Source organism: Oncorhynchus gorbuscha, unplaced genomic scaffold, assembly GCF_021184085.1.
Source record: "Oncorhynchus gorbuscha isolate QuinsamMale2020 ecotype Even-year unplaced genomic scaffold, OgorEven_v1.0 Un_scaffold_5089, whole genome shotgun sequence".
In the NCBI taxonomy this organism is placed as follows: domain Eukaryota; kingdom Metazoa; phylum Chordata; class Actinopteri; order Salmoniformes; family Salmonidae; genus Oncorhynchus; species Oncorhynchus gorbuscha.
The window spans coordinates 1-12,500 of record NW_025748973.1 but is presented as its reverse complement, the minus strand read 5'-3'; the positions used below and the strand labels follow the sequence as shown (position 1 = coordinate 12,500).

Here is a 12,500-nt window from a genome sequence, read left to right as displayed (position 1 = left end):
TTGGAAAAAATACTGACTTTACGGACCAAAAATAAACCTACTTACACTTTTTAGGACATTTTTGGTATTGACTAATATGGTTGTTATATATTATGTATTATATTATGTTATATAAGGCGTTTTCAACCAGAGAAGTTGGTTCCACAGTTCAGTTGTACTTTTAAAGATCCACTCCGTCAGAGCTACAGAGGTTAATTGTCTTCTGTAGAAACCTCACCATGAGAAGGACCATCTCCTCCTTGGTTACAGGCTCCAGGTCGGGAACAGCAAAGGCCTCTGGGAACGTGTTGCCCCGAGCCAGGGCCTCCGCTGCCTTCACCGTGGTGGAGAAGCAGTCTAGCCACGCCCACTCGCCGGGTGACCAGGTACAGGTGGCTGGCTCCAGGGGACAGAGGCGGAGGTGGGGGGGGACGGGAGGGGAGCACAGGAGCTGATCCAGGTGTAACCCCACGGCCAGGGAGGCCAGGCACTGCATGTAGGGGCTGTGGACTAGCTGTTCTCCACACACGACGTGGGGCTGGAGGACCAAACAGGAAGTACACATTTAGACGTGGGGCTGGAGGACCAAACAGGAAGTACACATTTAGACATGGGGCTGGAGGACCAAACAGGAAGTACACATTTAGACATGGGGCTGGAGGACAGGAAGTACAAACAGGACCAAACAGGAAGTACACATTTAGACATGGGGCTGGAGGACCAAACAGGAAGTACACATTTAGACATGGGGCTGGAGGACCAAACAGGAAGTACACATTTAGACGTGGGGCTGGAGGACCAAACAGGAAGTACACATTTAGACATGGGGCTGGAGGACCAAACAGGAAGTACACATTTAGACATGGGGCTGGAGGACCAAACAGGAAGTACACATTTAGACATGGGGCTGGAGGACCAAACAGGAAGTACACATTTAGACGTGGGGCTGGAGGACCAAACAGGAAGTACACATTTAGACATGGGGCTGGAGGACCAAACAGGAAGTACACATTTACACTTGGGTGTAATAACACATGTTATCATAACCGCTGACTACGATTACCAACTACGGTGAAAAAAACAATGATTTAAAAAAGGAAGTAGGTAGGCTTTTGACAGTTATGATTGATTACCTTGGAATGAAACTGGGCTGTCATTTACTTTCAAATAACACACACACACACACACACACACACACACACACACACACACACACACACACACACACACACACACACACACACACACACACACACACACACACACACACACACACACACACACACACACACACACACACACACACACACACACACACACACACACAGAGAAACAGGCAGACACGCACGCACGCACGCACGCACACACACACACACACACACACACACAGAGAAACAGGCAGACACACACACACACACAACCTTCTCGTATGAGTACTGCTCCTGCAGCATAACAGGCAGCCTCTCCAGGAAGGCTCTCATGCACGGAGCCATGTTCAATCCCACAACCCCTGCTTCTTCAGCGCCGTCCGGCAGGTGGCTAGCACCTGGTGAGAGGACATGAAGTCTGTCGAGCAGTTCACCACCAACACATCCTGAGGACAAAGACAACAACAGAAACATGAAAGTCGGCCAAGAGTCAAATACATACAAGAAGCCGATTTAAACTGCACTGTAGTATCCTCTAGTCAGAGTTGAGTCAGTCCATACTGTAGTGTCCTCTAGTCAGAGTTGAGTCAGTCCATACTGTAGTGTCCTCTAGTCAGAGTTGAGTCAGTCCATACTGTAGTGTCCTCTAGTCAGAGTTGAGTCAGTCCATACTGTAGTGTCCTCTAGTCAGAGTTGAGTCAGTCCATACTGTAGTGTCCTCTAGTCAATGTTGAGTCAGTCCATACTGTAGTGTCCTCTAGTCAGTCCATGTTGTCATTATCCATACTGTAGTGTCCTCTTAGTCAGAGTTGAGTCAGTCCATACTGTAGTGTCCTCTAGTCAGAGTTGAGTCAGTCCATACTGTAGTGTCCTCTAGTCAGAGTTGAGTCAGTCCATACTGTAGTGTCCTCTAGTCAGATGTTGTCATCAGTCCATACTGTAGTGTCCTCTAGTCAGAGTGTGTCTGTCAGTATAATACTGTAGTGTCCTCTAGTCAGAGTTGAGTCAGTCCATACTGTAGTGTCCTCTAGTCAGTCATACTGTAGTGTCCTCTAATGTCAGTCCATACTGTAGTGTCCTCTAGTCAGTTGCTGTCAGTCCATACTGTAGTGTCCTCTAGTCAGATTGCTGTCAGTCCATACTGTAGTGTCCTCTAGTCAGATTGAGTCATTATAATACTGTAGTGTCCTCCTAGTCAATGTGCTGTCAGTCCATACTGTAGTGTCCTCTAGTCAGAGTTGTCAGTCCATACTGTAGTGTCCTCTAGTCAATTGAGTCAGTCCATACTGTAGTGTCCTCTAGTCAGAGTTGAGTCAGTCCATACTGTAGTGTCCTCTAGTCAGAGTTGAGTCAGTCCATACTGTAGTGTCCTCTAGTCAATGTGCTGTCATCCATACTGTAGTGTCCTCTAGTCAGTCCATAATGTGCTGTCATTATAATACTGTAGTGTCCTCCTGTGTCATTATAATACTGTAGTGTCCTCTAGTCAATGTGCTGTCAGTCCAATACTGTAGTGTCCTCTTCAATTGCTGTCAGTCCATACTGTAGTGTCCTCTAGTCAGATGTGCTGTCAGTATAATACTGTAGTGTCCTCTAGTCAATTGCTGTCAGTCCATACTGTAGTGTCCTCTCCTCAATGTGCTGTCAGTCCATACTGTAGTGTCCTCTAGTCAGAGTTGAGTCAGTCCATACTGTAGTGTCCTCTAGTCAGAGTTGAGTCAGTCATTATAATACTGTAGTCCTCCTCCTTCAGTCAGTCAGTCCATACTGTAGTGTCCTCCTAGTCAATGTGCTGTCAGTCCATACTGTAGTGTCCTCTCCTCAATGTCCATGTCATGTATAATCCTCTAGTCAGAGTTGAGTCAGTCCATACTCCTTCAATGTGCTGTCATTAGTCCATACTGTAGTGTCCTCTAGTCAATGTGCTGTCATTCATCCATACTGTAGTGTCCTCTTCAATGTGCTGTCAGTCCATACTGTAGTGTCCTCTAGTCAGTTCAATGTGCTGTCATTGTATAATCCTCTAGTCAGAGTTGAGTCAGTCCATACTGTAGTGTCCTCTAGTCAGAGTTGAGTCAGTCCATAATACTGTAGTGTCCTCTAGTCAAGTTGCTGTCAGTCCATACTGTAGTGTCCTCTAGTCAGTCATTCCATACTGTAGTGTCCTCTAGTCAGAGTTGTCATTAGTCCATACTGTAGTGTCCTCTTCAATGTCAGTCATTATAATACTGTAGTGTCCTCCTCCTCAATGTTGTCAGTCCATACTGTAGTGTCCTCTAGTCAGAGTTGCTGTCAGTCCATACTGTAGTGTCCTCTAGTCAGAGTTGAGTCAGTCCATACTGTAGTGTCCTCTAGTCAATGTGCTGTCAGTCCATACTGTAGTGTCCTCTAGTCAAGTTGAGTCAGTCCATACTGTAGTATCCTCTAGTCAGTCCATAATACTGTAGTGTCCTCTAGTCAGATTGCTGTCATTATATACTGTAGTGTCCTCTAGTCAGAGTTGCTGTCAGTCCATACTGTAGTGTCCTCTTCAATTGCTGTCAGTATATACTGTAGTGTCCTCTAGTCAATTGAGTCAGTCCAATACTGTAGTGTCCTCTAGTCAATGTCTGTCATATAATACTGTAGTGTCCTCTAGTCAATTGCTGTCAGTCCATACTGTAGTGTCCTCTCCTTCAATGTGCTGTCAGAGTTATAATACTGTAGTGTCCTCTAGTCAGATGTTGCTCAGTCCATACTGTCATTATAATACTGTAGTGTCCTCCTCCTCAATGTGCTGTCATTATAATACTGTAGTGTCCTCTAGTCAATTGCTGTCATTATATACTGTAGTGTCCTCTAGTCAATGTGCTGTCATTATAATACTGTAGTGTCCTCTCCTTCAATTGAGTCAGTCCAATACTGTAGTGTCCTCTAGTCAATTGCTGTCATTATAATACTGTAGTGTCCTCTGTAGTGTCCTTCAATGTGCTGTCAGTCCATACTGTAGTATCCTCTAGTCAGTATAATACTGTAGTGTCCTCCTCCTCAATGTGCTGTCATTATATACTGTAGTGTCCTCTAGTCAATGTTGTCAGTCCAATACTGTAGTGTCCTCTAGTCAATTGCTGTCAGTCCATACTGTAGTGTCCTCTTCAGAGTTGTCATTATAATACTGTAGTGTCCTCTTCAATGTGCTGTCATTCCATACTGTAGTGTCCTCCTCCTTCAGATTGCTGTCAGTCCATACTGTAGTATCCTCCTTCAATGTCCTTCCAGTCCATAATACTGTAGTGTCCTCTTCAATGTGCTGTCAGTCCATACTGTAGTGTCCTCCTTCAGAGTTGAGTCAGTCCATACTGTAGTGTCCTCTAGTCAGATGTTGTCAGTCCATACTGTAGTGTCCTCTAGTCAATGTGCTGTCATTCCATACTGTAGTGTCCTCTAGTCAATGTGCTGTCATTATCCATACTGTCAGTGTCAGTCCTACTTCAGTGTCCTCTCTGAGTCAGTCCATACTGTAGTGTCCTCTAGTCAATGTGCTGTCAGTCCAATACTGTAGTGTCCTCCTAGTCAATGTGCTGTCATTATAATACTGTAGTGTCCTCTAGTTCAATGTGCTGTCAGTATAATACTGTAGTGTCCTCCTCAGTCCATTATAATACTGTAGTGTCCTCTATCAGTCAGTCCATACTGTAGTGTCCTCCTTTCAGTGTGCTGTCATTCCATACTGTAGTGTCCTCTAGTCAATGTGCTGTCATTCCATACTGTAGTGTCCTCCTCCTCAATGTGCTGTCATTATAATACTGTAGTGTCCTCCTCCTCAGTGCTGTCAGTCCATACTGTAGTGTCCTCCCCTTCAATGTGCTGTCAGAGTTATAATACTGTAGTGTCCTCCTCAATGTGCTGTCATTAGTCCATACTGTAGTGTCCTCTAATCAGTCATTATATACTGTAGTGTCCTCTCCTCAATGTGCTGTCAGTATACTACTGTAGTCCTCCTCAGAGTGCTGTCATTCATCCAATACTGTAGTGTCCTCTAGTCAATTGTCAGTCCATACTGTAGTGTCCTCTAGTCAGATGTTGTCATTCAGTCCATACTGTAGTATCCTCTTCAATGTGCTGTCAGTCCATACTGTAGTGTCCTCTAGTCAGTCCATGTGCTGTCAGTATAATACTGTAGTGTCCTCTTCAATGTGCTGTCAGTCCATACTGTAGTGTCCTCTAGTCAGTCCATGTGCTGTCAGTTATAATACTGTAGTGTCCTCCTTCAATGTGCTGTCATTATAATACTGTAGTGTCCTCTAGTCAGTTGAGTCAGTCCATACTGTAGTATCCTCTAGTCAGTCCATACTGTAGTGTCCTCTAGTCAATGTGTCAGTCCATACTGTAGTGTCCTCTTCAGTGCAGTCCATATAATACTCAGTCCTCTTCAATGTCAGTGTCAGTCCATACTGTAGTGTCCTCCTCCTCAATGTGCTGTCATTATCCATACTGTAGTGTCCTCTCCTTCAATACTGTGTGCCTGTCAGTATAATACTGTAGTGTCCTCTGTCAGAGTTGAGTCAGTCCATTCAATGTAGTATCCTCTAGTCAGAGTTGAGTCAGTCCATACTGTAGTGTCCTCCTCCTCAGAGTCAGTCCATACTGTCATTATAATACTGTAGTGTCCTCCATACTTAATGTCCTCTAGTCAGTATAATACTGTAGTGTCCTCCTTCAATGTGCTGTCATTCAGTCCATACTGTAGTGTCCTCTTCAGAGTTGAGTCAGTCCATACTGTAGTGTCCTCTAGTCAATGTGCTGTCAGTCCATACTGTAGTGTCCTCTAGTCAATGTTGCTGTCAGTCCATACTGTAGTGTCCTCTAGTCAGAGTGTGCTGTCAGTCCATAATACTGTAGTGTCCTCCTCCAAGTCAGTCCATACTGTAGTGTCCTCTCCTCAATTGAGTCAGTCCATACTGTAGTGTCCTCTAGTCAATGTGCTGTCATTATAATACTGTAGTGTCCTCTTCAGAGTTGTCAGTATACTGTAGTGTCCTCTAGTCAGAGTTCAATGTGCTGTCAGTCCATACTGTAGTGTCCTCTTCAGATGTGCTGTCAGTCCATACTGTAGTGTCCTCTAATGTCAGTCATTATAGTCCATGTGTAGTGTCCTCCTAGTCAGTCCATTGCTGTCAGTCCAATACTGTAGTGTCCTCTAGTCAATGTCCATACTGTAGTGTCCTCCTAGTCAATGTGCTGTCATTATAATACTGTAGTGTCCTCTAGTCAGTCAGTCCATACTGTAGTGTCCTCTAGTCAAGTTGCTGTCAGTCCATACTGTAGTGTCCTCCTCCTTGAGTCAGTCCATACTGTAGTGTCCTCTTCAATGTGAGTCAGTCCATACTGTAGTGTCCTCCTCCTTCAATGTGTGTCATTCCATACTGTAGTGTCCTCTAGTCAGATGTTGTCATTAGTCCATACTGTAGTGTCCTCTTCAGTCAGTCATTATAATACTGTAGTGTCCTCCTTCAATTGCTGTCAGTCCATACTGTAGTGTCCTCCTCCTCAATGTGCTGTCAGTCCATACTGTAGTGTCCTCTAGTCAATGTGCTGTCATTATAATACTGTAGTGTCCTCCTCCATTATAATACTGTAGTGTCAGTCCTTCAATGTAGTCATTATAATACTGTAGTGTCCTCTAGTCAGAGTTGATTATCCATACTGTAGTGTCCTCTAGTCAATGTTGCTGTCAGTCCATACTGTAGTGTCCTCCTTCAATGTGCTGTCAGTCCATACTGTAGTGTCCTCTCCTCAATTGAGTCAGTCCAATACTGTAGTGTCCTCTTCAATTGCTGTCAGTCCATACTGTAGTATCCTCTAGTCAGTCCATACTGTAGTGTCCTGTCATTCAGTCCATACTGTAGTGTCCTCCTCAATTGCTGTCAGTATATACTGTAGTGTCCTCTTCAATGTGCTGTCAGTCCATACTGTAGTGTCCTCTCCTCAATGTTGCTGTCATTATCCATACTGTAGTGTCCTCCTCCTCAGTCCATACTGTAGTGTCCTTATAGATAATACTGTAGTGTCCATACTTCAGTATCCTGCTGTCAGTCCATACTGTAGTGTCCTCTAGTCAATGTGCTGTCAGTCCTGTAGTGTCCTCTCCTAATGTGCTGTCATTATAATACTGTAGTGTCCTCCTCCAATGTGCTGTCAGTCCATACTGTAGTGTCCTCTCCTCCTTCAATGTGCTGTCATTATAATACTGTAGTGTCCTCTGTTCAATGTGCTGTCAGTCCATACTGTAGTGTCCTCTAGTCAAGTTGCTGTCAGTCCATACTGTAGTGTCCTCTAGTCAATGTGCTGTCATTATAATGTAGTGTCCTCTAGTCCTTCAATGTGCTGTCAGTCCATACTGTAGTGTCCTCTAGTCAGTTATACTGTAGTATCCTCTCCTTCAATGTCAGTCCATACTGTAGTGTCCTCCTTCAATGTGCTGTCAGTCCATACTGTAGTGTCCTCTAGTCAATGTCCATCCATACTGTAGTGTCCTCTCCTTCAGTCATTATAGTCCATACTGTAGTGTCCTCTAGTCAATGTGCTGTCATTATAATACTGTAGTGTCCTCTAGTCAATGTGCTGTCAGTCCATACTGTAGTGTCCTCTTCAATGTGCTGTCAGTCCATACTGTAGTGTCCTCTTAGTCAGTCCATACTGTAGTATCCTTAGTCAGTCCATACTGTAGTGTCCTCCTCCAATGTGCTGTCATTCCATACTGTAGTGTCCTCTAGTCAATGTGCTGTCATTATAATACTGTAGTGTCCTCTCCTTCAATGTGCTGTCATTATAATACTGTAGTGTCCTCTCCTCAGATGTGCTGTCAGTCCATACTGTAGTGTCCTCCTAGTCAATGTGCTGTCAGTCCATACTGTAGTATCCTCTAGTCAATGTGTCATTATATACTGTAGTGTCCTCCTTCCTTCAATGTGCTGTCAGTATAATACTGTAGTGTCCTCTCCTCAATGTGCTGTCAGTAGTAATACTGTAGTGTCCTCCTCCTTCAATTGCTGTCAGTCCATACTGTAGTGTCCTCTCCTTCAATGTCAGTCCATACTGTAGTGTCCTCCTAGTCAGTCCATTACTGTAGTATCCTCTAGTGTCCATACTGTAGTGTCCTCCTTCAATTGCTGTCAGTCCAATACTGTAGTGTCCTCTCCTTCAATGTGCTGTCATTATATACTGTAGTGTCCTCCTCCTTCAATGTGCTGTCAGTCCATACTGTAGTGTCCTCAGTCCATCTTCAATGTGCTGTCAGTCCATAATACTGTAGTGTCCTCTAGTCAATGTGCTGTCATTATATACTGTAGTATCCTCTCCTTCAGTGCAGTCCATACTGTAGTATCCTCCTTCAATGTGCTGTCAGTATATACTGTAGTGTCCTCCTAGTCAGAGTTGAGTCAGTCCATACTGTAGTATCCTCTAGTCAGTCCATATGTAGTAGTCCTCCTAGTCAGTCATTATATACTGTAGTATCCTCCTAGTCAGTCCATACTGTAGTATCCTCTAGTCAGTCCATACTGTAGTGTCCTCCTTCAATGTGCTGTCAGTCCAATACTGTAGTGTCCTCCTTCAATGTGCTGTCATTATAATACTGTAGTGTCCTCTAGTCAGATGTGCTGTCAGTCCATACTGTAGTGTCCTCTAGTCAGTCCATACTGTAGTGTCCTCTAGTTCAATGTGTCAGTATAATACTGTAGTGTCCTCTAGTCAATTGTCAGTCCATACTGTAGTATCCTCCTCAATGTGTCAGTCCATACTGTAGTGTCCTCTAGTCAGATTGCTGTCATTATAATACTGTAGTGTCCTCCTAGTCAGTCCATACTGTAGTATCCTCCTTTCAATGTCAGTCATTATACTGTGTGTCCTCTAGTCAATGTGCTGTCATTCCAATACTGTAGTGTCCTCTCCTCAATGTTGTCAGTATAATACTGTAGTGTCCTCCTCCTCAGTCCATACTGTAGTATCCTCTAGTCAGTCATTATACTGTAGTGTCCTCCCTTCAATGTCAGTGTCAGTCATAATACTGTAGTGTCCTCTAGTCTTCAATGTGCTCCATACTGTATAATCCTCTAGTGTCAGTCCATACTGTCAATGTCCTGTAGTCAGTCCATACTGTAGTATCCTCTAGTCAGTCCATACTGTAGTGTCCATCTGTAGTACTGTAGTGTCCTCCTCCTTCAGTCCATTACTAATCCTCTAGTGTCCTCCTCCTTCAGTCCATGTAGTGTCATTATATACTGTAGTGTCCTCCTCCTTCAATGTGCTTGAGTCAGTCCATACTGTAGTGTCCTCCTCCAGTCAGTCCATACTGTAGTGTCCTCCTCCAATGTGCTGTCAGTATAATACTGTAGTGTCCTCCTCAATGTGTCAGTCCCATACTGTAGTGTCCTCTTCAGTCAGTCCATACTGTAGTGTCCTCCTCCTTCAATTGCTGTCAGTCCATACTGTAGTGTCCTCTAGTCAGATGTGCTGTCAGTCCATACTGTAGTGTCCTCCTCAGTCAATGTCCTTATAATACTGTAGTGTCCTCTAGTCAATGTGCTGTCATTATAATACTGTAGTGTCCTCTAGTCAATGTGCTGTCAGTCCATACTGTAGTGTCCTCTAGTCAGAGTTGAGTCAGTCCATACTGTAGTGTCCTCTAGTCAGAGTTGAGTCAGTCCATACTGTAGTGTCCTCCTCCTCAATGTGCTGTCATTATATACTGTAGTGTCCTCTCCTTCAATGTGCTGTCATTATAGTCCATACTGTAGTATCCTCTTCAGTCAGTCCATTACTGTAGTATCCTCTTCAGATGTGCTGTCAGTCCATACTGTAGTATCCTCTAGTCAATGTGCTGTCATTATATACTGTAGTGTCCTCTTCAATGTCAGTCCATTATAATACTGTAGTATCCTCCTTCAGTCTGTCCATATAATATCTGTAGTGTCCTCCTCCTCAATTGCTGTCAGTCCATACTGTAGTCCATACTGTAGTGTCCTCCTTTCAATGTGCAGTCCATACTATAATATCCTTTAGTGTCCAGTCCATACTGTGTGTCATTATAATACTGTAGTGTCCTCCTAGTCATTATAATACTGTAGTGTCCTGTCAGTGTCATTAGTCCATACTGTAGTATCCTCTAGTCAGTCCAATGTAGTATCCTTTCAGTCAATACTGTCAGTGTCCTCCTTTAATGTCAGTCATTATAATACTGTAGTTCCTCCTTCAATACTGTAGTATCCTCTAGTCAGTCAATGTGCTGTCCTTATAATACTGTAGTATCCTCCTCAGTCCATACTGTGCTGTCATTATAATACTGTAGTTGTCAGTCCATACTGTCAATATCCTGTCAGTATAATACTGTAGTGTCCTCCTCCTTCAGTGCTGTCAGTCCATACTGTAGTATCCTCTAGTCAGTGCTGTCATTATAATACTGTAGTGTCCTCTCCTTCAATTGCTGTCAGTCCATACTGTAGTGTCCTCCTCAGTCCATACTGTGTATCCTTTAGTCAGTCATTATACTGTAGTATCCTCTCATACTGTGTAGTATCCTCTAATGTCAGTCCATACTGTAGTGTCCTCTAGTCAATGTGCTGTCAGTCCATACTGTAGTATCCTTTAATGTCAGTCATTATACTGTAGTATCCTCCTTCAATGTCAGTCATTATACTGTAGTATCCTCTAGTCAGTCCATACTGTCATTATCCTCTAGTCAGTCCATACTGTAGTATGTGCTGTCATTATCCATACTGTAGTGTCCTCTCCTCAATGTCCATTATAATACTGTAGTGTCCTCCTCCTTCAATTGCTGTCATTCCATACTGTAGTATCCTCCTCCTCAATGTGCAGTCCATACTGTAGTGTCCTCTAGTCAGTCCATACTGTAGTGTCCTTAGTCAATACTGTCCATCCTGTCATCCTTTGTCATTATAATACTGTAGTGTCCTCCTAGTCAGTCAATGTGTGTCATTATAATACTGTAGTGTCCTCTCCTTCAATGTGAGTCATTATAATACTGTAGTGTCCTCCTCCTTCAGTCAGTCCATACTGTAGTATCCTTTAGTCATTATAATACTGTAGTGTCCTCCTCAGTCAATGTGCTGTCATTATAATACTGTAGTGTCCTTTCCTCAATGTGCTGTCATTATAATACTGTAGTGTCCTCCTAGTCAATGTGCTGTCATTATATACTGTAGTGTCCTCCTCCTTCAATGTGCTGTCATTATAATACTGTAGTGTCCTCCTCAGAGTTGAGTCATCCATGTAGTGTCCTCTAGTCATTATAATACTGTAGTGTCCTCCTCTTCAATGTGCTGTCATTATAATACTGTAGTGTCCTCTAGTCAATGTGCTGTCATTATAATACTGTAGTGTCCTCCTCTTCAATGTGCTGTCATTATAATACTGTAGTGTCCTCCTCCTTCAATGTGCTGTCATCCATAATACTGTAGTATCCTCCTCAGTCCATGTGCTGTCATTATAATACTGTAGTATCCTCCTTCAATGTGCTGTCATTATAATACTGTAGTGTCCTCTGTCAGTCTTCATACTGTGTATCCTTATAGTCCATACTGTAGTATCCTCTAGTGCTGTCATTATAATACTGTAGTGTCCTCTCCTCAATGTGCTGTCAGTCCATACTGTAGTATCCTCCTTCAATGTGCTGTCCATAATACTGTAGTGTCCTCCTCAGTCCATGTGTGTCATTATAATAGAGTGTCCTCCATCCTTCAATGTGCTGTCATTATAATACTGTAGTGTCCTCCTCCTTCAATCAGTCCATACTGTAGTGTCCTCCTCCTTCAATGTGCTGTCATTATAATACTGTAGTGTCCTCCTCCTTCAATGTGCTGTCATTATAATACTGTAGTGTCCTCCTAATGTCTGTCATTATAATACTGTAGTGTCCTCCTCCTAGTCAATCTGCTGTCATTAGTAGTCCATACTGTAGTGTCCTCCTCCTTCAATGTGCTGTCATTATAATACTGTAGTGTCCTCCTCCTTCAATGTGCTGTCATTATAATACTGTAGTGTCCTCCTCCTTCAATGTGCTGTCATTATAATACTGTAGTGTCCTCCTCCAATGTGCTGTCATTATAATACTGTAGTGTCCTCCTAGTCAATGTGCTGTCATTATAATACTGTAGTGTCCTCCTTCAATGTGCTGTCATTATAATACTGTAGTGTCCTCCTCCTTCAATGTGCAGTCCATAATACTGTAGTGTCCTCCTTTAGTCAGTCCATTATGCTATGCTGTAGTGTCTCATAGTAATACTGTAGTGTCCTCCTCCTTCAATACTGTGCTGTCATTATAATACTGTAGTGTCCTCTCCTCAATGTGCTGTCATTATAATACTGTAGTGTCCT

General features: G+C 43.3%; 1 protein-coding gene across 1 annotated transcript in view; it reads right to left on the bottom strand.

Moving 5' to 3' along the window:
* Positions 1-1,573, bottom strand: part of LOC124028947 (probable E3 ubiquitin-protein ligase HERC1) — a gene marked incomplete at both ends in the record, with an annotated part of 13,046 nt that extends 11,473 nt beyond the window's left edge. The window contains 2 exons of the mRNA XM_046340836.1: positions 218-517; positions 1,401-1,573. Of these exons, the coding sequence (XP_046196792.1) occupies positions 218-517; positions 1,401-1,573 (473 nt within the window). The remainder of the gene's footprint in view (positions 1-217; positions 518-1,400) is intronic.
* Positions 1,574-12,500: the final 10,927 nt, after the last annotated feature.